General features: G+C 46.3%; 2 protein-coding genes across 3 annotated transcripts; both read right to left on the bottom strand.

The window, feature by feature from the left end:
• Positions 1-1,016: 1,016 nt before the first annotated feature.
• On the bottom strand, positions 1,017-9,302 carry TIMMDC1 (translocase of inner mitochondrial membrane domain containing 1). The gene is made up of 7 exons (XM_066571908.1): positions 9,191-9,302; positions 8,919-9,084; positions 7,620-7,708; positions 4,244-4,311; positions 3,300-3,378; positions 2,236-2,346; positions 1,017-1,841 (listed from the first exon to the last, which is right to left on the bottom strand). The coding sequence occupies exons 1-7, from the start codon at positions 9,283-9,285 to the stop codon at positions 1,742-1,744; spliced, it is 708 nt and encodes a 235-aa protein (XP_066428005.1). The 5' UTR covers positions 9,286-9,302; the 3' UTR covers positions 1,017-1,741.
• Positions 9,303-9,859: 557 nt separating this feature from the next.
• On the bottom strand, positions 9,860-24,921 carry POGLUT1 (protein O-glucosyltransferase 1). Of its 2 annotated transcripts, none has more exons than XM_066568286.1 (11): positions 24,747-24,921; positions 23,632-23,722; positions 21,669-21,812; positions 21,092-21,227; positions 18,372-18,493; positions 16,805-16,864; positions 15,715-15,814; positions 14,855-14,913; positions 12,884-13,051; positions 12,324-12,380; positions 9,860-11,714 (listed from the first exon to the last, which is right to left on the bottom strand). In XM_066568286.1, the coding sequence occupies exons 3-11, from the start codon at positions 21,758-21,760 to the stop codon at positions 11,558-11,560; spliced, it is 951 nt and encodes a 316-aa protein (XP_066424383.1). In that variant the 5' UTR covers positions 21,761-21,812; positions 23,632-23,722; positions 24,747-24,921; the 3' UTR covers positions 9,860-11,557. The 2 variants fall into 2 exon arrangements, with proteins under 2 accessions (XP_066424383.1, XP_066424374.1); XM_066568277.1 differs by lacking the exon at positions 24,747-24,921 and adding an exon at positions 23,935-24,030.
• Positions 24,922-26,523: the final 1,602 nt, after the last annotated feature.

A 26,523-nucleotide genomic window follows, 5' to 3' on the forward strand; every position in this document is an offset into this window, starting at 1 on the left:
CTCCCCTCTCAAGGAAGAACGTCCCTGCATCAATGGTCAGGCACAGGAAAATTAGTATTCTTTAGGCATCACATAAAATACCACCAAACAGGAATAGAGACAGAGCAATGACACAGCTAAATGTCATCAGAGCTGCTGTACAGATAAGAGTGTGGGATATTGGGTGGGGATGTAATAGCAAGAAGAAAGAAGATAAAAAAGAAGAAGATAAGACATCGCTGTGTGTGCACAATGGTAAAAATGTGACTTAGAAAGGGCTCTTTTCTTTTTTTGGGGGGGGCAAAGGACAATACCATTACTGTCACCAATACATACAGCTTAAAACAGGAAGAAGGAAAGATATATCCATACCTCTGCAGATCCTTCATCTGCACATAGAAAAGGAAAATCAGAGCTGGCTGATGACAACCCTGAAATACACATGTTTCTTCAATGGAAAAATGAGTTACACTGGAGTGTTTAAAAAAATTAAATGCTCACTTCAGGAGTCAGAAAACACAACACCTTCTTGAAAGCAAACTGTGCCAAAAATCTGCTTTGGGTGGGTGGAATACACTCTGTGGGATCAACTGTTCATATTTCAATCAGCACTAATTATCTGGAAAAGCATTCAACCAGAACAGATTCTTTTCTTATGAGAAGAACACCCGAAAATCCTGCCTGGATGTAATTCCTTTCAGTAGGAGAACAAAGAAAGGGAACAGGAATTCTGACCTCCTGCTTTGGGGGGACAGTGATGGGCCACCTCACCCTTCTGAGTAGAGACAATGTTCTGTAGAGTAACTGCAGCACCACCCACAGGTCACAGCTCTGACTGAACAGTTCATCTCTGGAACAAAAAACAGAGCTGGCTCTCTCGTGGCTCTTGCCTTTGTTACTGCCTGGGTACAGGGATGTCTGGTGGGATCTCTGAGCTCTTCTCAAGGAATATCACTCAAGGATGCTTCTCTAGTACCAACACTGTACTGGAACACAGTACCAGCTGTACTGACATAAAGAGCTTATGGACACAGTCACCACTGCTGGATGGCTTTATTGAATCTCTTGAACTACATTTCTCTCAAAGTCATCCCCTGATTTCCAAATTGCAAATTAAATTAGAGGCCTTCTTGTTGTTAAAGCTGTTCACAGTGCCAAGGCTTCCACTGTCACCACCAGAAATAAGTCATGTTTTCTGTGGCACCCTCAGGCTTCTATTGAGGAACCCAAAATAGAATGCCTCTTTCAGGGTATTTTCATGTAATTCCCAGCTCCTCCACCCTTCTTCCATACTGACTGCAAAATCCCAAGTCCAAGTAAGAAACCACCATCAGCAAGTTGTTCAGGCACTGCCTGAAGAGCAGCTTTTACCAGAGCATAATTAACTTTTGGATTCAGGGCACCTTTAGCACACAAACCATTCACAGGCTCCTTTACCTCAAGGATTTCTACATCACTGGTGGTTTGGATATTTTCAGCAGTGAAATGGGTTCTAGATGAGACTCTGGAACCCTCACTTCCTCCCAAAGCTACATGACACTTTCTGGTCTGTAAAGTCTGTATTTCCACTTCTCAGGTGGAACAGGTTTGGCCCTTCCAAGCTCTTTGTGCAGTGATATCCATCCCTGAACAATGTTTTCAGCAAAACACCTTTTCACAGGATACAATTGCATTCACAAACAACTTCCATGATCCCGTGACTGAAGGATCAAGCAGGACCAAAATGCTGTGTAGCTTCTTACAACAGAGATCTGGGGAAGGCTCAGTAGCTCTTCAGTTCTCTTGCTGTCTCCATCTCTGGTCTTCCCTGGGCATTGCTTTCTGTTTGGCCTAAGATTTCAGTCATACTGAGTCTGGATTGCCTAAGGAGAGAAGAGAGAGTGCAAAGCAATTTTATCCCTGTATCCTCCTGACAGAGACATGACTGCAGAATCCAAGCTCTTGAAAATTTCTTCTAGAACTAGTCAGTAAGTTTCAGTAATTCACATGACCAGTTTAATGGCCTTTTTTTCCCCCAAGCCTCCAGCTATCCTCCTTATTTCCTCTCTTTAATAGGGATGGAAAGAAGGAAGCAATGAAGGAGAGACTGGGAAGACTAAATCAGCATTTCTAAGATTGGTATGTGAACAACACCAACAACCAAGACAAGAACTGAGGTTTAGAAAACCTAGTGTGTTGTGGTTTCTCTAAATGTTTGAACCCACAGGCCCAGACACCCTCCTAGCCCACAACTGAAGGGACAGAGCTGCTCCTCACCACTCTGCCAGCTTCTGTTCGTACAGCTCCCTGCGCTCACGACTCCTCTTCTCCTGCAAGGTCTCACCAGCCAAGCCATACATTGCCATCAGGAGGCCTCCTGCAGGAACCCTGAGGGAGGAAGCAGAGAAGTCACCCAGGGGACACACAACAGCAATAACTTACTGCCATCAGCAAAAGGAGCATGCAGGGGCCCAAAACTCACATCACAGCACAGACTAAGGTACTCCTGTTCTACTGTCACCCACCAGCCTGTGACTCACTGGAGCCCCAGTGATAATGTATTTTGAATTTTCTCATTGACAGGCACACACAGGACAGAGGAGTGGAAGGATTTATGGTGCCCAGTAAGGACCCCATAGAACACCTATATTTCAGACAGTGATGCCCCTCCTCAGCTTCCATCCAGCTCTGGAAGTACTTGTGTTTTCACTGGTAAAGCTCCCTAGGCTGCTTCCAGAAATGCCCACAGCTGGTACCATCCTGAAGGTGCCAAGCAGCACAAATAAAGCTCGTTCTCTTTTTCAGGTAGGATCCTCAGATTCACTTGTGAGGATATTTACAGGTCAGCACTTTGAGAAGAAATCCCAGTCCTGCTTGAAAAGTCAGATTTCTCCTGAGTTAGAAGTCATTGTCCAGAAGCACAGAGCCTCTGAGACAGAACCATGGGTTCCTCCATGCCCCAGGGAACTTTAGGAGATTCGTGACTGCAAGACACACATAAAGACACGTGTCACCTTACAGCCCAGCCATGCAGCTACTCCCTCAGTGTTTCCTAATGGCTTCTACTTCCCATTTTAGCTTTGGTGGAGCCTATGTTGCTCCCTCTAATAAGCAAACAGCATCAAATAAGATTCTCTACTGAGAGCACTGAGCTCTCACTACTGAGAGAACAGCAAAACACAAAACAAGAAACAAAGAAGAAAAGAAAAACAGTTTAAAGGGTGGGAGAAAAGTGATCATCATGAGGGATACAGAGAATCCCTCAAGGCAAGAGAGGAAGGGAAGCTCCTGTAGCCCCACCTGTGACTCCAGGTTTGGTGTGTGCAGCAGTCACAACTCACCCAAACGCTGTTCCAAACACGACGCCGCCTGCCAGGCCCTGCAGGCCCAAGTGCATTCTGAACAGGGCTCCTGTGAAGGCTAAAAAAAGAACGAACCACTGAAACTAGAAACAGCCCCGCCACAGACATCTCACACCAACACAGGGAGTTGCTTTGCTGCATTTCTCTTCTCCAGAAAGATGAGCTGACATCTGCTTTTAACAGAGCAGAAACCAAGTGCCATGGCCAGTGGGACACACCTTCACCAGAGAGTCACCATGGTCTCTGCACTGAAACACTGCACGAAGTTCCTTCTGCTTCAGAAAAACTGCCAAAGTTTTTGCTGTATCATAGAGGTATCTATGAAAGTAAAACCAAGCTCTCTCTACGCTGGAGCATGATCTCCCTCACTCTCTTTTCTGTTCAACAACAGCTAATAATCGTAGCTGCCATGTAAGGCAGAAAGGATCAGTAAAAAGTGTATCCACAAGTGTAAGGGCAATAAAGCCTCTAAAACTGATCAAGCAGATCACTTACCCAGAGCCCTGTTGCCAAAAGTGGGCATGCAAAACTTAGCATGAAAAGGGCAGCCTATAAACAGTGTGCTGAATTGTTACCAAGAGTAGAAATAAAAAAATGCTTTCTCTGTTAAATAGGTGCTTATGAGAACAGGTTATCCACCAAGTGTTGCCTTTACCCCACAGAAGCATTTTTCACCCAAAACACTCCAGCAAGTATCTTGAAGATTAACCACAAAACTCCCCAATGGGTTCAGCAGTGCATCAGTATCTCTGTTACAAATAAAGGCACGCAGCAGGCAAACAACGGAGCAAACTCACTGGAACAAGAAACAAAACCAAGAGCACAGAAGCTGCTCAATCCCAAAGGAGGTGGAAACTTGCTTATGCTTTTCTGCTACAACCCTTGCTAACAAAGAGAAGCACACAAGGTTACAGCACTCTTACCTCCTGCTGCAGCAAAATTACTGATGGTGGTTTTATCGCGGTACGCAGACAGGCCCGTGCTCACCACGCTGCAAAGGCAAGGCACACAAGTCAGCACATGGAAAGAGAGGGGTAGCAAAACACAGCCTGAAATAAAGCTGGATTTCATTAAGCCAGCCCTCAGGTTGCCTCTAACTGCCTGGCTGCCCATCTGTTTAGAGCACACACATGCCAGCCATGACTTCTGTGACTTTACTGTGGGCAGCTGCACAGACACAGGCCAGGGACTATCAGAGCTCCTGAACTGGATCTGAGATATTCCTTCTTTTTTTTAATCAAAGATTTTTCTTTCCTATCATAGATTCATAGAATCAGAATGGTTTAGGTTGGAAGTGCTGTTAAAGGTGATCCAGTTCCAAGCCCTCACTGCAGGCAGGGGCACCTTCCACTGGACCAGGCTCCTCAGAGCTCCATTCAGCCTGGCCTTGAACACCTCCAGGGATGGGGCATCCACAGCTTCTCTGAATGACCTGTTCTAGTGCCCAGGAACATGTAATATAGTCAAGGAGAAAATCATTTGAGCAATGAAAAAGCCCTATCAGTCAGCCAGTCCTGATGTAGGCCATTCACCCCAGAAGCTGATCCATGTGTCAGTAAGATCCTGCCTTGTGAACAGACCCCAGTACAACAGCCTAAATCACACTCATGACACCAGCAGGGTCACCCACACTTGTGGCATCAGATTTCCCTCTGGGGTAGGCTAACCAACTCCTCCTAAACATCAGCTAAGCCTCAAAACACTGTTCTCAGTTCAGCAGCCACATATTCCCCAGCCTCCTGCTGATCGATAAGCCAGCAGCAATCCTCCTCTCCTTCCCAACACAGATAAACCCAAACAATTCGGGTTTTAATTGTGAAACTTAAGGTTTTCACAACTGCAGGATGGAATTTTCAACTTGGGCTTTACAGAAACAATGTGGAGCAGCAAACAGCTTCGTTCAGAACCTTTTCCAAAGGGCTGGTGAAAAAGGGGCAGATCTGACGGCAGGGGAGACACCTGGTGGAAGATAACGAGGTTACATGTCAAATCCAAAGAAATCCAGAAAACCCAAAGAAATCAAAAGATCCAGGAGAGAAAGCAAACAGCACGCTAACTAAGCCTAAAAACAGAGACTAAACTAAAAAGAGCCACAGAAACCAAGAGACAGCGAGGAAGAAATTTAGAAAGGAACAAAAATATTAGAGAGACAGAAATATAAAGTAATGCCAGTCAATACAGTGGGATCTTAAAGCAGAAGGAAAACTTAAACAGAACACAGCTGCAGAGAAAGTCAGTGCAGGTTTAAATTTATAAATTTACTGGTTTGAGCAATAGAGAAGGAGATATTTCTAGTTTAAAAGGGCTTTGCTCAGAAGACCAAGCTTAGTTTGATTTCTATTGTCAGAAATGCACTGAAGCACCCAAGGAAGAAAATCAGGGAAGCAGAACGCTCTCTGCATTGGTTTTGTGTGTACAGGAAAAATCTGAAGGCCTAAACAGGTACAGAGAAGTGGTAGGACCGATATTCAGCAACTGCTCAAGAACAAGACAATCCCCTGCAAGTGTCTGAGGATAAGAACAAAGAATTGTAACACCAGTGTACACAAAGCAGGAGTAGTGACAATTGCGAGTACCACCAGCATATACAAACGGGGAGGAATGGGACATAGCAGAAAGGACAAAAATCAATGTGGGTTAGAAAGCACTTCCAGAAACTGCCATCACACTTTAACACTCCCTCAGAGAAAAAGCACAAAAAGAGAAGAAGGTAAAGCAGAAAGCAGCTGTTGTCATCATCATATTTTCTGGAAAAATCCCCTTGCCCAGAATTCTTCTCCTGGGAAGCTGAGAAGCCTCAGAGAAAAAGGAAAACAGTAATTATCTCATTTGCTTCTCCTGTGTTTTGCTGCTTTGGAACGTGGTTTGGACATTGTTTACCAACAGGTGGTTGTTTCATTGGTTTCAAGCGATTTGTTTTTACTTACTGGCCAATTACAGGCCAACTGTGTCGAGGCTCTGGGAAGAGTCACAAGTTTTTCATTAATATCTTTTAGCCTTTCTGTCTGTATCCTTTCAGTATTCTTTAGTATAGTATTCTTTAATATAATATAGATCGTAAAATAATAAATTAACCTTCTAAGAACATGGAGTCAGATTCATCATTCCCTCCCTATGACAGGGGTCTCAGAAAATACCACAGCTGTCAAGAAAGAACAGCATTCAAGTCAGCAACAGATGTACAAGCAGGGTTTTTCCACACTTAGGGTTTGTGTTGATCCATTAGAAGATGAGGATTCTGGTGCAATTCTAAAAGGTCGAACCCTCTTCATGCTCCTGCCTGATCAACCAGACTCAGGGTAAGGCAACACCAGGAGCCTCAATCACCAGAGCTGTGGGCACTGCTGGCAAGGACAAGAACCTGCAACCCACTGCCATGCCATCCTGAAGGGCAGTGGAGGCAGTGGCACCCCAGAACATCTTGATGTCAAACATGTGGATGCCAGCTGGGAATGCAGCCACACTTGCAGAGGAGTGAGCATGAGGGGAGAGGTATCAAATGTGTGACATGGTCTCTGCCTCACCAGTTCCCTTTCCATTCCCCATCCTTTGCCAATCTGCTCCATTAGTTTGACTTGTTTATTCCTGCCAGGTCCCAGTTGAGGGCATAACTAAATGTCTTGAGGCATAAATGGGGGCGAGGTTGGATGCTTGATCTGAGCACTGTGTTTTATTCTTTCCAGACCTCCTTGCCATATCCCAATGGTAGGGAAATGAAGAAGGGGTCATTGGGACAACCTTTGATCCCCCCAGTATGCAAGGCAGGAAGTCCTCCTGTTGGCAGTGCTGCAGGGTCTCTGCAAAGCTCTCCCCAGCTGGATTTGCAGGAGTCCTGGGAGATGAGGTAAGCCAAGGTGTCTGCTGCTCCAGTGTGCTGTTCACCTCACTCTTCCCATATCATGTAGTCATTTTGCACAGTCAGCTGTCCCATGTATTTAGGCAAGCCTCTGTGTATTCAGCATTTTGCCCATCTATGATGATCCAGCACAATGTCAAACCCAACAGCAATGCCCCAAGAGCAGACGTGGTGGTGGGGAAGAGGAGGCAGGGCTTCAAAGCATCTCAGGATGGGTCCCCTGCTGGACTTATTTCAGCCAGAGCTTGGCCAGCTCTGTGTGACTCCAGCACCAGAAAGCTTAAGGACAATTAATCATTGCATCCTGTTGGGTTTACACGTTGCACTTCCTCCTTCACCACAGTGACCATGCTAAGAAGGTTTGCCTCCTTTCATGGTACACCCATTCCCTCCCCTCCCTTCCTCCCTCCTGCTCTGCTCCCCCTGCCATCAGGAGCACTCACTTGAAGACGGTGGCGAAAGCCGCGACCCTCCAGCTCCAGCGCCAGCCGTAGCGGATGAAGCTGCGGAGACCAGCGCGGTGTGCCGATTGCTGAGGGGACAGAGAGGACATGTCACAGCTCACAGCTCCCTGCCAGCACCCTGCAGGCCAGGGCAGGGGGCTGGTGGCACCCCAGCTCTGATCGAGTCAGCCACCTCCGGAGCAAAAGCTGCTCCCAGCCACCAACGGGAAAACCGAGAACGGATTCCAGTTTGGAATGCCAACTGGTCTTTCTAATCCTGGGTGGAGTGGGAGGGCTCTTCTAGGACAGGAAAGCAGCAGAGGAGAAGGGAGGAAAACCAGAAACGACTTCATTATTATGAGTTCATAAGTATTAATAAATAATAACCATCAATAAATAATAGCAAGTAAATAATAACCATCTACATTAAATGTTAACATACCATCAAGCTCTGCTATTTAACACTGGCACTTAAAAGTTCAAAGAGTTTTTTTAAAATAAGCGATAAACAGAAGCTTCACAAAGATTAAAAATGTTGCAGTTAATGCCATGAAAGTAAATAAATCTTCTCTTCCAGTGCTTGCGGTGTAGGTGCTTAGCCTGGGTTCAGACATACCACAGTCACCAGAGTGAAGCCAGGCAGTGGTAATTTACAGGTCACCACATCAGAGGCCAAATCTAATGGTAAGTAATACAAAATTTACATCAGGCAGATTTTTAAAGGGTTCTTCTTCCCCATAATCCAGGTAAGCAACACTTTAATTGACTAACAAACACCCAGAAGTTCAAATACATCTATAAGATGTCACAGGCGTTCTTTGTTGCGCTGTTGTTCTAAAAGAATTTTAAATGGTCTAAAAACGACTCACATTAATAAGATAAGAGCACAATCCCAGTTTGATACTGCGAAGTCTCCTGTCAGCACACTAAAACTTAGAAGCAGAAAGCCTTTTCGAGACACATTAATCGGAACGGTAAACTTTGTTTTTGTTGCCAACCTTCCCTGTAACGAAGGACATTTTTTTGAAGCTAACCGCGTGCAGTTTGGGTGACGGGGCCCCGCTAATCCCCGCACAGCTGACCTGCACGCACTTACACGCTCCCAGCAAACTCTTAGTCCCAGAACCGGGCAAACACACGAGTCCCACACACGCGAGGCCGCCGAGCCTCCTGCGGGCCCCGCTGTCACCCCAAGCCGCGCCTCCAAGGGCACCTTCCGCCCCCGGCGCCTTCCCGAGGCCGAGGCCTCCCCCGGTGCCCCGGTGCCCAGCGCTCCCCCCCGCAGCCCCGGGCCCGTACCACGGCATCGGCGCGGTTCTGGAAGATCTCGCCGTGGCTGCTCTCGATGAAGGCCTTGCGGGCGCTGACGAAGGCGGGCAGCCCCCCGTAGAGCCAGCCCACCACGCCCGCCGTGAAGGCCGACTTGGCGATGTTCACCGTCTCCTCCGGGAACTGCTGCTGCTCGCTGCAAGGCAAGGCCAGCCATGGGCAAAGGGTCGGCCGGGGGAGGCACGACGGGACCGCCAGCGCCCAGCCCCGCCCGTCCCACCCGAGCCCGGCCCGGAGCTCACTCTCGCCGCCAGAGCTCGCTGAGCCGCTCCCAGCCCGTCTGCGGCAGCGGCGCGGGGCGCCCGAAGCCCGCCTGAGCCCCGGGGAGCTCCGCCATGGCCGGGCCGGCGGCAGCGGCGGCGGCACCGACAGCGCCCCCTGCGGCCCGGCGGGGCACGGCCCCGAACGGAGCGGCTCCGAACCGCTCGGCTCCGCGTTAATTACTGATTAATTACTCCAAATAATTGCCCGTCTGTACAGGGCCAGGTTTGTCCCCCCGCCAGAGAGGAGCTGAGTTTTGGGGGCTGTGATGCCCGGCTTGCATAGGACAGAGGGGGTGCAGACCCCAGGCTTGGAAGACGCAAATCCTGCGCGGCGAGATGGTGCCTCTCATTGCCTTCCCTAAGACAACTCAACTCCCTCCCTCTGCTGTGAATTCCTCCTTTCCCAAAGCAGCGAAAGCTCCCCACCAGGGGAGGTGCCCGGGCCTTCCCACCCAGCCTGTGCATATTTTAACCCATGGGACTGGAATTCCCGGGATTCTTCCCCCACTCCTGCCGAACCATCACTTTGGCCAAGGGCCACCTAAGCTGGAACAATCACTTCTCATTGCAAGATCCACGGGTGTAAAAGCTGGGACTTCACAGATCTCTTATTAATCTTCTGATGGAGCAATATGCAGTCAGCAAAACTTCATTTTTGTTTGTTTTATTCTAAAAAACACTTTGTTACAAATGGTTTTAAAATATCATACAGAGCTGTTCAGTTTCTTGGAGTGCTGTCTCTCCACTGGCTAAAAATAGAAAACGAGAAAACCCTTTCCACTCTGGCACAGTTTTCCTGGGAAATCACGTTCTTTTAATGCCCCATTCTGTTTGCTGGATGGAATAACCCCAGCACTGGTCCCAAAACCAACATGCTGCCCCAGCAACCAGCACTTGATCAATAGGGCCAGCTGCTGTGTCCCTGTAGCAGGGCTGCAAGGCCTCTGTGAGGGCACACATGCACTTAAATATTATTGTTCCATGCAATTTCCTTCTTCCCTGATCCACACTGACTGCAGAGGGGCCTGAGAGCTGTTGCTATCATCCTATTCCATTATAATGTGCTGCTTTCTCAGCCTTTAGGCTGCTTTACCGACAGGAGTGCTCCCCTGGGAGGCTCCTGTGTCCCTCCTGCCACCCCACACTCTTCCTATTTGGGTGCCAGAGAAGATGCTGCTGCCTCCCAGCCTCTCCTCTTAGGGGGCACAGAGCATTTCAGGAATTGCAGTTCTTCTTAGCTGAGAGGCTGTGGTGGGCATAAACACAGCGAGCACAAGCAGCCTGTGACCAACCCAAAATGGGTAATGTGAGCAGTAGCTGCTACTGTGTGACTGAAGACATTCCCTCAACCAGGCTGAAGGAGATTAAAAAAGAAGTGGCACAGCTGTGGGGAAGAAAAGCAAGTACTGAAGTGAGCAGATGTATTATCAGTCTCAGAAAAAAACAAACCCTAAAAAAACCCCAAACCAAAAAAACCCAAAATAATCCTGGAAGGATTACAGAAGGGGATCAAAGCAGACTCAGCACTTTTGGAACAAGGAAGTGCTGAATCTACCTCTGTGAATACTTTCTGTGGGTTCCTAAGGATGACATCCCAGGATGTCTGGCCAGGCAGCTGGTGAGAGATAATTAACAGGGGCTCAGTTGTGCAGGGCTGTGCAGGCACCCAGCTCATCTGCTGGAGGATGAACCATCCCTGTCCCAGTTGCCAAGCACATCACTGATGATGGCCCCATCACCAGCACATGCTGATCTCTGTGAGGTAGGTAGGGTAACTCTGCAAGGATCAGTTATCCTTTCAAGGGCATGTCAAAACCTTGCCATCAACCTGTAAAACCCAACCCCAATAAAGATAAACTCTAAGCTATCCAGAAATGTAACCCCCAAATCCCAGTACCTGCTTCTGTCAGAGAACACCTAATACCCCAAGTGCTATCACCCAGCTGAGAAAACATTTGCCAAAGGGGCAAGTATTTACTAGCTGAGTGCAGCTCACAGTCTGTGTCCTTTGCCATGACCTTTGGTAAAAAGTCCAGTAAGGCCTCTCATTGACTGAATGAGATTTAGGATCATTTTGAGACAGGTAGTAACTAAGTCCTAAATGCTAACATCCCTCCTCTATGCATGACTGACCACTCCATTGAATAACCTTAATCCAATATGCTGCTTAACGTTCTTGTGGTGACAATATAACCAGGTCCCAGTGCCTGGAAGCAATGTCCAAGTCAGCCTACTGCTGACTTCTCTGTAGTTCTGCTGTGAAAGGTAAGTATGAGAGAGCAAGAAATAAGTTAATACTGATCTTCAGATTTCCACAGTGAGCCAAAGAGAACAACAGACAAGTCTCTACAGTTCTGTTTTCAGCTGTCCAGAAGTGATCTCGCTGTAGCTCTTCTTCCTTTTCACTTTGTAAGTCAAGATTTGGGAATATTCAGACAGCAGATGCTCCCAGTAGCAAGAGATGTCCTCCATGTCCAAGTGCTCAGTGATGAACTGACGTCCCCTAGAGACACACAAGGCACAGTCAGGCCTGTTTTCCAGTTCCTACAAGAGTCATTAGTTTTGGTTTGGATGTATATCAACTTTCACACTTGTTTCAAATGAGAAACATGCAGTGCTCTGTACTGTCTGTTTTAATTTTACAGTTTTCATTCATGCTCACAGCTCTGACGCTGTAGTGCTTTTGCTATCCTCAGGATGGTATTTGCTATCTGGGATAATAAATATCAGATTTCACTTATCACATGCAGCTAGAGCAGCACTGATGCATGCTGCTTCAGACCAGCCTGGATAGATAATGGTTACAGTGCAGACACAGCTCCCAGGAGCCAGCTTGTCTCATACTGAGACAAAAGCTCCCAACCTCTGCCAGCTTTCCATGGGGTTCCTGACATGGGTCACATGTGAGCCAAAGAGCTAAGCACAGCATCCTGCCCTCTGCTTCTCTCTGCTTGCTATCATGCTCCAGCCCTCCTGCTGTTTCTGCAGAAGATCAGTTATACTGCACCCTACTAATACTGGCTTGTCTTTGATGGGCAACCCCTTCAAAAGCAGTGTAAGAAAATGTTTTGGAAGAAGACTGCCTAATAGCCAGGAAGGACATACTGCTTACCTCTCTGAAATTTCTTGTGCTATGGCATCATTTTCCTTTACAAACTGCAAGAGCTCCCTAAAATGAAGACACACACAAAAAAATTTCTGAAACAACTGGCTTAGTGGAGAACATCACCCCTTGGCTAAATTGTTGGGGAGGGTAAGGTTAAGTCTACAAGTGAGTGAAGGTGCTGCTCACCTCAGAGCACAGAAGAAACTTCTCTTCTTGATTGTTTCACATCAGTTCTGGACAACATCCTGAAATCTGGGAGCTAACACATTTTTGGCCCACTGATAAGTTCTTCTTCCCCCTTATCTCTGCTGCCCACTTGCAAATTTAAGTGTCTAGTGCCTGCTGATTTCAGTGAGAGTGAAAGACTTACTCCAGTGAAACTGCACTCCCCAAGTAATATCAGCAAAGGATTCTCTGGGGGCAGTGATCAAAAGGCCATGAGCTCCAAGAGTCCTTGGCTGGTGCCTTGGAGTGGAGGCACTTCATGGCCTAACACAAACCATCCTCCCTTCCCAAAGGCTTCCCCGTGGTATGGAATGCCCCATGGAGTGCCTCAGGCCCCACACCTGGCATCAGAGAGGTCTGACCGCACGGGAATGTAGTGGACCCAAGGCTTCAGCTGGGGGTAGAAGAACTCCAACCACTCCTCTCCGACGTGGAAGACGAGCGAGCCACACAGGAAAAGGTGCTTCAGGCGGAAACTGGCCGCCACTCCCCGGAAATTAAACAGGTACCTTTAACAGGAGGAGCAAAGAGAGGCACCTGATTACACATCTTGTGTCAGGAAATGCACGAAGGTGTGCTGGTCTCCAAGCAGCAGTGAACCTTCCCTGGCAGGCAGCAGCTGAGCAGCACACCGGTCACTAAAGCAGAGGAAAGGTATTTATCTGAAGCTGCTCACAGGAAAGGTGAGCTGAAGTTAAGGTGAGTTTCTGCTGTCTGTCAAAACTCAGTGAGAAATTCAAGGTGTAAGGCTTTACCTCTGATAAAGGCACCTTCCCGTGACAAACCAAGGAGCCTGGTGGACAACTGCCAGCAAGGCATGGAAGGTCATAGCACGGATTCTGTGACCCTATGGGGTCACCCAGAGGCTTTGTCAACCACAAGGAAATTTTTCCCAATTCTCTCTTGCCTTGCAGTGAAGCTTTTCTGTTCACTGTTGTGCTTTGCCACATCAATCTCAGGTTATTTTTTCCTCTAGGATTCTGCTTTAATCTGAATGTAATTGTTTGATATTAACTTGGGAATGCAACCCCAAGAGGTTAAATGGGACAGCATACAACAGATGGACTTCGCAGATAACAAAGAATCCACAATTTTGTTTTCAGTATTTTCTGCCAAGTCAGTAAAGTGGGCTTGACTGTGGCAAGGGGATATTTCTCTTAGCAAACTGTATCTCATAGGGATGTTTGTTTGCTTACTTGTTTTCTTTATCAAACCCACATTTCTCCTATTATATAGAAAGCTGTTTTTCCTACGGGTAAACCTCCCCAGAACATAACTGATCTTTGAAGTCAATTATTTTGGGCTGGGGGAAGAGAGTTCTTCCTTTAATGAAGCTATTTTGGGTGAGATGGAGCTTAAATATTATATATATTTTGGGCAAGATGGGAATTACAGCTAAACTTAGTTCAGCAGCAAATAACAGGGAGTAAATCTGAAATCACTTTGCATCCTTTGTACTACCTAGGATCTCAAGGCAGGGACGAGCAGCTCACTATATAAGGAACTCAGCAAACGCATGTAGAGATGTAACAAGAATGATGAGATGTAACAAGAATGATGGTCTGGAAGCAAGGAAATGCCTCTGTCCAATTCCAGACACAGCTCCCAGCATCCATGACCCCAGCCTGCTGTAACACCTACACTGAAAGAGCAGACAAAGTTCATGTTGACCCTACCACCCTGGGCTACAGCAAAAGTGTGTGAGAAGGTCTCAGCCTACACCATATGATGGGCTGGGGAGCACCAGAGTTGGGCAGTGTATGTGTAACAGAAGGGAGAAATCTGTGCTTCAGTCTAGTGAAATACAAAATGAGACAAGTCAATCACATTTGCACAAAAACACAGATTCAGCCAAATGACTGAGCTCTTATATCAGCAGATTCTGGCTGGCAGAATCACAACTAGCAGAAGAAAAAGCAAAACATCTGACACACAAGTGCATACACACTAAGAGTTTATATTGCACATAGAAACCTGTGAGAGTGTTACACCAAAAAACCCTCATTAAGTAGTTAAAGAATAAAAACCCTTGTAAATCAAAACCACATTCTCCTAAACAACATAAAAAGTATGAATTAATACTGGGTCTGCTCAGTCAAATTCCAGGTTCTCACTTTTACTACATACACCCAGTGGCAGCACTTGTCAGGCTAAGCTCCTAAATTTTCAACTGTCTTATATCTGCTCACAAGCTTTCATATCTACAAGAAGCTGGTTGTTGAATTAGACCTTAAAATAAAATGAGACCCTACATCATGCCAGGAAAGACTAACCCACAGCCCTTGAACAGCTATACTAATCAAAACTCTTACTTGTATTTGCAGTGATCAACCAGTGGAATTTCCTTTGCAGGAGGCTTTCCTAAGGTGTCCTTAAAATAAAGAGAATTTAAAAGCAAAGCAAAACAAAACAAAACAGTAAGCTTCAAATGGTGATTTAACTTGTTTTCCTTCTCACTTAGAAACAAAGGTAAGGTGTTAAAAGCTTCCATTCCCACTTCTGAGAAAACCTTCTCTGGTGGGCTGTTAGAAGGATTATAAAGAATTCCCAGCCCTTCAAACATGAAAAAAAGCTCAGTAAATTACACACTGCCTGTAAGTGAATGCCAGCACAAACACATTAAATGATAATGTTTTGTTGGCAGCTACAGAGTAGAAAACAGCTTGGGACAATGGACTGTGTGAAGCCAAGTGTAACTGGATTAGCCAAGACTGTCTGGAGAGAGCTGGACTGTAGACTAAGTAAGAAACTAAAAAGTTATCAGCAACAGTTATCAGAAAGTTATCCACAATAGGATCAAGAAATGGAGCAAACAGAAAAAGGTTTGAAGACTGACAACACCAGAGAGGCAGCTCAGAGACAAGAAGGGGAAGGGCTGGCCAATTTTGTTGTTGTGGGAGAGGAGGAGATTGGCAGAGATTCATTTTTTTCTGTGTTCTCCTTTCCTTGAACAACAAGCGTGGAAGGAAGAAAAGTGTTTGGCCTGCCAGGCTCTAGAGACTCCTTCCTTTCATCTGTCAGAGAGGTGCAGCCATCAAGGGAACTACAAACCTCCCCCACTCTAAGGATCACCCACAACTCTCCAACAAGATGTTTCTCTCCCATCAAAGCCATCTTGCAGTGCCACCCTTTCTGGCCTTCACACTCAGAAGACAGACAAACACCCACACACCTTTTCAGATTTCCAAGCCTGGTTTTTAGTGTACTCAGCATCAACAAGTTCTGGGTTTTCTCGGGACAGCAGGATGAGGGGATCTCTCTCAGGGCTTGTTCTGAAAAAGAAATGCTGTCACTAATTGCCAATCCCCATGACTCAACACAGCTAACAGACTACAGGACTGGAGGCACTGCTTCTTTCTGAGGCTGACCTCCCTGTGTGCCCCCAAAACACTGTGAAGTGTGTACCACAGTGTATTTCTGGCCAAGGGTATATTAACAGAAGAGAATGAGTTATGGGTACCAAAATAATTTGACTGACTATATATTTAACAGTATTATTTAAACAATTTCCAGGACAAATCCTGCTTCCTTTATCCTGATGAGTGCCAAATGCTTTAACTCCCACCTTAGAGAAAGTTAAAAGATGCTCAGCATCTTCAGCAGCGATCCCTCTGACAGGGCTTTAAAACACTGCTGATAAACAAGGTTATGACATCCCTGAGACACATTCCTCATCAGCTGATGAGCCTACCTGGAAAGCCATGAAACCCTTCCCTATCGAGGGACAGTATAGGGTTTAACATTGTATAACAAAGTATAGGGTTTAACTTTGTCTCAAACTGTCACTGGAGAGAGGCCAAAAAAAAATCTTCTCTTATCCCCCACCACTCAGGTAACTTAAGGCCAGAATACTTTTCATTCAGTGTGGATCACTTGCACAGCAAATAAAGCATTCACATTGGCAGGAAGCATGAACAGCAATATTAAATCTTTAAATTTATATCAAGCACCTGCAGTTCCCTTCACAGAACAAAACAAGCGGGCTCCTGAGGTGACAGTTTTAGTCATTAAGAAATAATGTGGCAAATCCATCATAACTTCTGCTTCCAATATTAGGTGATTATAATAAACTAGTTGCAAATGGCAGTTCTTGTGGAGAATAACTAATAGTGCAATGCTGTACAACAGGTCTCACTTTCCTTACTTTTGGAAAATACACTCTTAATTAGGGTTTAGGCCTAGCAGGCATGGAAATTTCTATATACAGAGAGCTGTCACAGCCCCTGTTGGTAGAATCTTCTGTTGCAGGAAAAAATACTCACCTGGATCCTCGGAAATATCCCTTAGAGATTTTTTTCTTCCATGGCCATTTTTCTGCAGATCTGAAAATATTTTTTACACATGGCAATAAATGATTTAATATAACCATGAAACAACACTCTCATCAGATTTCACAGCATGGTGTCTTTTTCTGTTCTTCATTTTTGATGGAAATCACTTTCTTCATTATAGCATAAAAAAAACCCTCAGCCAGCTCCAATGAAACAGGTTTTCCTGTAAATATTGTGTTTAAGGCAACATAATATAGGTTACTTTCCAGAACACCTTTCAGGCAAAACAATGTATTAGACACAGCTCCCCACCAAACCTTGAAGGGTATTAAAAGTTTACCTAAGCTTTGAATCCACTTTTTGTGCAGTGGCTTTATTTTGCTGTAGTGAATATGGATAATGAAAAACGACTAGAGAATTTCTAATCAGTCATTTCCCACTACAAAACAAAACTACCAATCAAGAAACAAAAAACCCACCTAGTGTTTTGCACTTAAAACACAAGAGTTCATTGTTTTTACTAATCACTTTCATTTTAAACCTAATCAAGTCCTTCAAAATAGCTGTTCACCTGGGGTTTTTTTCTGCCAGTGCAGTCACCTGCCTCACCACTTCTCAGGAACTCTGCCATACTTTTCTGCTGCACCTGGTGGAACGTGCAGGTCCTGACCCCCAAGCTGATCTACCTGTGCATGTCAAGCTTTGCAACTCCTTATAGTGAAAACACAAGGATGAGTAAATGCTTTGCACCTCCATTACACTACAACACATCAAGCTTTAGCTATGAATAATCATGTGGATCTTCAGATTTTGAAGAGCAAAAGATTCAACTTTGCATTCAGATGTCAATTACACAGAGGTGGTTTTTGCTGTTTTGTTTCTGTGTTCACTCATTGTTGCACACTTGGTTTGTCACTCTCCATGGGAAGCAGCCCCTTACTCTGCTATCAAGTCAAAAGATCCTGCCAAAAGGAAGACTCCCAGCCAGAAATGTCTTCTGTTTAGCCCAGTAATGACTCTTGATTCCTAGGAATGGTTCCAGGTTTTTCTATTGCACAATGACGCTCAAGTAAAAGCAGATCTAAAGAAGGCTTTCCTTTAGCCTCCCAGTAGCTTATACAAACATCCTGGATCATTCCTGCAGTGAAAAAAACACAGCTCCTAGAGAAGTAGTTGAAAAGAAAGCAGAATATTTCTGTATGTCAGGGGAGATTTCTGCAGGCAAAAGATAACTGTTACTTTATTGACAAACCTGCTCTCCCCACACCCGATAGCAATCTGGCCCTGACAGCATGAAGGATGTGCATAGTTTGTCCTCTGCATTCCTTACTAAAGGGTTGCAAACAGAGGAGCTAATTATAACTTCCAGTGACATCATCCAAGGTTTCCATGGAGAATTCCCATACAGCAGTTAGGCTGTAGGTAGTTCATGTGAGGCAGCAGGACAGATCACAGGCCAACAGACTTATGGTCTTGGACATCAACACTAGCCCCGTGCAAGATGGATTTTTATCTTCCATGAAACCTCCCCCCACACATAACCATTTCCAAAACCTACCTTCTGAGGTCCTCTCTCATGAGGTCCCAGCGCCCTAAACCTGTTGGGTAAATTGGCCAAACAGCTGGTCCTCCTTCCCAAAATGTCCAGGCAGGATACATGATGTCATTGTATTCAGATGTCTTGAGAAAAAGGAGAGTAAAGCAAGAATGAGAGTAACATCTGCTTTGGTCTACTGACTGAGCCCACCAGTAACAAATGTTCCTTCTGGGAGTTCTGTTTGCTTTCTCCATTATGTGTCCAAAAGAGGCCAAAAGAGCTTTGCAAAGAAATTTGCTGGGCTTACAGAATCACAGAATTATCAGGGTTGGAAGGGACATCTGGAGATCATCCAGTCCAACCCCCCTGCCATAGCAGGATCACTTAGAGCAGGTTACACAGAAACACATCCAGGTGGGTTTGGAATCCTCTCCAGAGGGAGACTCCACTCCTCCCTGGGCAGGGTTCATATGAAGACAGCTCAATACTGAAATGCTTCAATGATTTTTAAAAGGCTTTGTCTTGCAGTGTGATGACACAGAACTTTCATGTAGAAAATAGCAAAAGAGATCCATGATGCAGCTGATTAGTAAATAGCAAAAGACCTGAGTTCAACTCACCTTTCTAAAGACTTGTGCCTATGTGTAGCAACAAATGTTTTCTTCTGATGACAAGTCAAGAGGCATTATTACCTCCTCAGAGATAGAGGCACTTAGAGACACTTTGTGGTTAAGGTTTCTAACACTTCAGTTCATTTCAGACTTCCTAGAGATCACTTAACAATTCACTGTAACAAATATCCAGGTCATGTAAGAATTCCAGTTCCTCACTCCTGTTTGGTTGCTCAAGTCCCCATATATTATCAGAGGGAAGACCAGCACTTGAGACTAAACCCTTCCATGAAACCAGACTATGGGCAACTTCCTTGCACTAGCAGTAAACTTCCTACACCATTATCCATCTGTCTGTAACCTGGAGATACTGGAGAGTCCAAGCCCACTGAGGCAGTTAGGAGCTTAGTGCACATGACTTATGAACAGGGCTGAGGAATGGGTTTGTCAGTGCACAGGAAGAAGAGGCTTGGGAGAATGTAAATCTCCTACTGCCTAATGGGAGAGTTCAGGAGGAGGCACACTGTTTTCTGTAGTGCAGGGCCAGAATAAGTGGCAGCAGGCTTTGATTACAAGAGGAAGAATTCCAGTTAGATAGCGGGAAATGTGTTTTCATTCATCAACTCTGTCTGTGGATGCCCTGTCCCCAGGGATGCTCAGATCTGAGCAGGATGCAGCCCAGAGCTGGTCCTACTCTGAGGTGTGGTGGTGGACTGGGTGACCTTCTGAGGTCCCTTCCAACTTGAATGATTGTGTACTTCTCCGTCTACTCAGTCCTGCTACAACCAGGCACTGATAACAGAGCATGACAGCTCCATGATCAACTTTCTGAGATGCAGAACAGGACAATATTTCAATCTTTTATACTTTCAGCTTTAGAAAGCAATGGGACCAGCACCCTGAAGTCTTCCCAACACTGGCTGCTGAAATGTGAGCTGTGCCTGGGTCACTGGGTTTCAGTTAAGATAGGGTTGAGGTAACAGTTCAAATACTGGACAACAGTGAGTGCAGAGCTCAGTTTCTTGCAGGGCACTCAGGGGCAGAATGATGAACATGGCTGCAAAGATTAAACTCCTGCAACCTGCTTTGCAAAAACTTGGGTTCTGCTGGCTAAAGTTAAGGTTGTTCAATGGTCAAGGGGCAAGACAGCTTGGTTTTACTGCTGCATCCAGCAGCAAACATGGTTATTGCCTGTACTGAAAATTTAGAGACAGTTTTAGGACTGCCATGGAGTAGGCAATAGTTAGGGATCATATTATGGTTCAGATTGCATGAGCTGAAGACTTAGGTTCAGAGTAAGATGCTGCAAGTTAGCAGAAACAGAGTTGGGTTTGAACTAGCAAGACCAAATAGTTCATTGCTTCTCCTTGTATCTTACTGTCTGCTGGAGCTCAGCCAAGAACAGGATTTGTCATGAAAGTGCAGGATTTGGGCATACAGGGCGTACACCAAGGCAAAGCAAGATTAGCCAAAGCTTGAGGTGTAAGAGCGTTTTGCTGAAAAGGATGAGACACTATGCTACAGTCAGGTCTAATAGTGAGAGAGGTAGGAGAAGATGCAGGAGGACTCTTGAGTCTGGGAACAGTGAAGCAAAGAGCAATTGCCTCCATGCATGTGTGCATGTCTGCATATGCGTGCACATTTGCAGGTGGAAAAGGGAATCCAAGAGAAAAGGGTTCAGAGAAGGTGACAAAATTATAGAAAAACCCATCTGTGGCACCACAGAAAAGGACTAAAATATTCACATTGAATGAGATTACTGTATGACCACTGACATGATCAAAAATCCTTAATATAGCTGGTAAACTATGGCTACAATTTTAACAGAGGTATTGTAGCAAATGGGAGGCATACTGGCACATATCCCACCCAGGTGTGTATCATTCCACTGCAACAGAGGTAAACTTTTTGACCTGGAAGAGGAGCTAATGAGGGGAAAAGCTGATCTATCAAATTGATCTGCAAGTCTGTCTGTCAGAAAACTGGAAGCAAAAGGAAACACAGGGCAAGAAGGAGCAAGCAATTTCAATGCACAGAAAATCTGCAGAGAACCATCCTCAAAAATATGTTCCCAAGAGAAAGAAGAACATGCACATCTTGGAAATGCTCAGCTTTTGAAGGTGTGTGTACCTTGCTGAAGGAGAAGACTGGGATAATGGGTTTCATCCACTTGGGAACCTGGGGGTAGTCTCGCACATTGATCACCATTTCCATGTCAGGGAGGCGCTGGATGATCCCCAGAATGAAGTGCTCAACTCCGCTGCATCTGTGGAGAAATGACACATGGCAAAACAGCTATAAGGAGGCAGGCTCCTGCAGTCTCTTGCAGGCCTTCCTCTGCACAGAGGCAGAAGAGATGGTGAGCCTAAGCCATACCATGATGCAAACTGGGAACTGCCTACAGCAACCTCCAAGTCCCACTGCAGTATGGACACCAATGGGGCAACACATCCTATAAAATCTGGCCTGACCTGAATTTCTATGGGATTCCACAACCAACCAACCCTTTGTACACTGAAATGAAACAGTGACACTTTCCTATCGATGCATATAAGCCTAACAGTTTATCTTCTGGGCTTCTCCTCTGATGAGGAATTCAGACCTCTGAAATATCATTGTACCCAATAGCTGCCAGCTTGGCAGTGTTGGAAGTATTCTTCTGTCACTGTCCCAGCTAGGGAGAGCAGATCCTCCGCACAGCTCTTACCTTGCAGGGAACATGCAGTCCTGCTCACGATACAGTCTGTTTTTAATTATTTGGTAGTGGGTCCCGAGCTTCCGGCTCACCACGTCTGCCATCGTCTCCTTGGAAATGCCACCTCGAAAAGGAGCCAGGTCCTGCTTCCAGACACTGAAACAAAACCATCAGCCACTATTATCTACCACAGGGAGGATACTGTGCATTAAATACCGCAGTGTGCAGAACAGGCTTCTAGCTAAAAGAAGCTCCATGCAGCTTCTAGGAGCTCTGGTGTGAGAAGTTAAGTCTTGGAAGTTCCTCAGAGGTTCATAGGTTCAAGTTTCACACTTTTACCTATGTGCTGTTTGCCTGAACACAAAGCCCAGCTCTAGTTACTCTCTCACAGAAGTACCCGACATACCCAGGCAGGTTTTGGGTAAAATCCTCCAGCTCACTTCACCCTTGTGCTCTGGCTCTCCATAAATGATGGGGCACACCAAGACCAAATTCCTCACAGAATGTCATGCTGTGTAAACATTAAAAATGTAGGTAACAGTCTAGTTGCATGAAATACCATCACCCAGGAACCCTGGGGGAGTGAAAGCTGGCCCGGGAGGACAGGCCTATGCAGCACATGTCCTGTGACTTCTGCACACCACCAGCGAGCTCCAGGAACACAGTATGGAAGCACAAACATAATGAATATAAGAAAACACAGAAGAAGGATGCAACTTACATAAAATTACTCTAAAAGTCCTGTGATCTAACTGTTTGGAGCATGTAATAGACAGTGTCAGATTGTAACAGCCAAGGAAACATTCTTTGCTTTTAGGTAGACATTGCATCAATGTTTCAGTTTAAGAAAACACTGTCAGGGTGATCCCACTGTGCGAGTGGTCAAACACTGGTACGGGTTGCAGAGAGAGAATGTGAAGTTTCTTTGGCATATTAACGTTGAGATATTCAAAACCTGACTGGTCACAGTCCTGGCAACCCTACTTGAGCAGAGGGGTTGGACTGACGATCTCAAGAGGCTGGACTTGATGACCTCAAGAGGTCCCCTCCAACCTCCAGAATTCTGCTATTTCCTAATCGGGTAGAGAGCAGTAAAACTGTGTCAGGAATTGCCACTGTGCAGATAGTCTGGCCACAACAGCATGAGCAGTCAGGTAGGCATGCAAACGGGATGAGCTTGAGAACAGGAAGAGAGTTGCAGTGCCATGGCACATTCACAGCCATCCTCACCTCATGTTACTATTGCCTGTCATGTTCTGCAGCAGATTTTTGGAGGTTGTAACCACTTGGGAAGGTGTTTGGCCCAAAGGTGGGCAGGAGCTGGTGGGGTGTATGTTTAAAGATTAGGATATGTCTTTAGGCTGTATCTGGATTGGAACTTAGGCAAGACTGGAAAGCTCAGCTAAAAAAGACTTCATCAATATTTCAAGAGCAATGAATATCAAAAATTCCAAACAGAGAGTACAAACAGTAGCTCAACATGACTCATCTGATTTTAAAAGCCAGTATAGTACTCAAACCCCAAAATGAGTGAGCACATCTGATACTTTTAAATAGGAGGCTTGAAGTTGGGCATCTGTGTTTTTGCATGTGAAATCCTAATCCTAAAGGCAGAAGGATGTGGTAACTCCTAAATTCCTTTCCTTCCTTTAAATAAAAATGGTGATTAAAGGTATCAAACCCCCTAGTCCCACTGAGTGAGAAGGCAGAGGTGGGCTGTTAAGAGAAATGTCACCAGCTATGTGTATGGTTTATTGTGTGGTCTATATGAAATGCCAACACACTGTATGTTCAGCTGCAGAGGGTAACAAGGTGTGGGACCCATAGCTGCAGATGTGACACTTTTGGGCCAAAATATTCCCTGGTTTATCCAAATCCACCAGTGCTGCCGAAAGTATTCCCTCCTGAGACCTGCAGTCAGTGAGTATTTCCTCATGTCCGGAGACCTGCACAGTCGAAAGGAAACCAGTCTCACCTTTGGTGGCAGCTGCAATTTTCCTTTACACACGGCTCATAGGTTTCCACAGCTTTCTTAATTTGCCCAGCTATCGCTTTCCACTTGGCATCTAAAACACACAGGAAGGAAAAGCCAAAGGGTTCGATCCGCCCGCCAGCAGAACGAGCGGCGGGCTGGGGAGGCGGGGAACGGGCAGCGGCTCGGGCGCCCCTTCCAGCCCGCGTTCCGCCCGCCGCGGGGTGCGGCGCTGGGGAAGCCGCCCGCCCGGCCCCCGGCCCCTGGCCCCGTCCCGCAGTCCCGTCCCGCCGTGCCGCCGCTCACCTGCCGCCAGGGCGGGCTGCAGGCGGCACAGCGCGGCCGCCACGGCCGCCACGGCCCACAGCGCCAGCGCCGCCCGCCCCGCGGCCATGGCCGCTCCGCCGCACGGCCCAAGATGGCGGCGGCGCCCGCCCCGCGCGGCCATGGGAGCTGTAGTTCCCGCCCCAGCGCTGAGGGGGCGGGCGGGCACTGGGACATTGCCGTGTCGCGACAGAGTGGCCTGTGGGGCACTGCCTGTCGCGATAGATGGGGCCTGCTGCACAAGCGGCCGCTGTCCAGACAGGCTCTGAGCTGGGATAGCCCCCAGGTATCCTCCTAGGTCCGCCCTCAGAAGTCGCCAGCCCCGCACAGCTCCGGGTGCCCTCACTCCCTCCCCGGCTGGCCCTCGCTCCCTCCGGACAATTTTGGGGAGAACTTCCCCCAGAACGCCTGGATTCATCAAGCACTTGGTCCAGCCTGTAAGAGGCTCTTTCTCCTGGCCCGACCACTCGCTGTTGCCAAGGCCTGCTTCAATTTGAGCATCTAAAGTCACAAATCTGATTGTTACTATATAAAGGTTCAGACTGATTTGTGCCAATTTCTTCGCAACTTCAGGGCTGTGGAATGCAAGGAGTCATGGAATCATCAAATTGTTTGGGCTGAAAGGGACTTAAGGCATTATTTAGTTCCTGCCATGGGCAGGGATGTTTTTCACTAGATCAGGTTGCTCAGATTTCCATCCAGCCTGGCCTTTAACACTTCCAGGGATGGGGCATCAACAGCTGTAGGCAGCCTGTTCCAGTGCCTCACCATCCTCACAGTAAAGAATTTTTTACCTAATATCTAATCCGAAGCCATGCTCTTTTGGTTTTAATCCATTCCTCCTCGTCCTGTCACTGTATGCTCTTGTGAAAAGTCCGTCTCCATCTTCAGGTGCTGGAAGGCTGCAGTTAGATCATCCCTAAGCTGTCTTTCTTCCAGGCTGGACAAACTCAATTCTCTCAGCCTTTCCTTGTAGGAGAGCTCCTTCATCCCCATAGTCATCTTGGTGGCCCTCCTTTGGACTCATTCAGGTTGATGTCCTTCAAGGATTAGATGATCTCTAAAGATCCCTTCCAACTCAAGCTATTCCATGGCTCCATGAAAGAAGAGAACTGAGAATCAGTGGTTGAGCACCATCAACATAATGTGTTGGACTTGCACTTTGCAAAATGGTTTGTAAGAATGCAGTATTCAAAGCTACCCTCCACTTAGTGTTTGGTAGTTGAGTTTGGGTCAGCTCGGTCACATTCAGCCATCCTTCAAGAGACAGGCTTATCAGCTGGGTGCTAGATGTTGATGATGCTGATAAGCACCCAAATGAACGTAGGTCAGAGGGGCTGGGGATAAGCAGGTACCATCCAAACATGAATCCAGACCAGTCAATCAATGTTTCTTCCCACGGCTGAATGTGGGAAGGTCTGTTCCATCTTCATGGGGTCTGTATATTTAAATATGAACACTAAACATTCATTTTTCTTAGCTTGGTGGCTTTAGATTTCAGGAAGAGGAGCTGTGGTTGCTCATTAATAGGAAGTTTACACAAAGTTCTATAGGGTGAATTGATTAGCCACAACAGCCTCCAACTCCACTAGTCATAAAGGCCTCTTTTGTGTGAAACTGAATTGGTCCTGTAGGTATTTGTAGGTTTGGGTGGAGAAACGATTACCAGAAAACAGACCAAAGAGGAAAAGCATGTGCTGACAAGGAGCGTGAAGGTTTCCCAAGGACTGCTAAATTCCAGAGACCAGTAGTTCTACTGAATTTGCAAGAGCTGATAAAATCCAGGCACCGAGTCTGCTCGCTCTGTGCAAGGCTCCAAGTGAATAGTGGGATCAACCCCTGGCTGTGTGACCGGAGGGCAGCAGCTCCTACAGGCAGAGTCTGCGGGATCCTGTGTGCACCCATTGAAGTAAGTCACTTTGAGGGACTTTCCGAACACTTGCTTGGAAGGTGCTAGTGCCAGCACAGCCCTCTCTACCAGGGTTGTCCCTGTGAGGGAATAAGGGAATCTTTGTGTATTTTCTGCTATTAATAGTAACAGCTTCCTAGAGTGAAAGCCTTGAGTAGTTCTGGCTGTCTCATCCTATACCCTTGTTGCACGGCCAAACATTTTTTTAAGCAAATCAGGAAAATTAATCCCTTCTTTCCATCTTCTCCTTGAGATCCTCTGTCTTCCTTTTGATTTCTGCATAGGGGTCTGCTTTCTTTCTTTTCCTCTACAATCCTTAGAACTGCAGTAGCCACAGGTTCAACTAGAGGCTGGTCTGAAGACTCCCCCAAAAGTGTGAACCTTAGTAAGGTAAAAACAAAAAATTGTCAATACTTTTAAATATCTATACTTGCCTCCACTGGCCTCACTCAGTCTTAGCCATCTCTACATCACTACTCCATCCATTAGTAATAGCAAAGTTTTCTGTCTTCCCTCTCAGGTTCCAGACCAGATTTTCCTGCTTCTTTCCTGGCTGACTGAATAGAGACATCAGCACACTCTTCCAACACCATTTCTGTTTGTTTCTCACAGCTCTCTGCTAGTCTCCTACTCAGCCAGTAGAGCTGTAGTAGTTCACTCTG

Source organism: Molothrus aeneus, chromosome 2 (assembly GCF_037042795.1).
Source record: "Molothrus aeneus isolate 106 chromosome 2, BPBGC_Maene_1.0, whole genome shotgun sequence".
NCBI classification, from domain to species: domain Eukaryota; kingdom Metazoa; phylum Chordata; class Aves; order Passeriformes; family Icteridae; genus Molothrus; species Molothrus aeneus.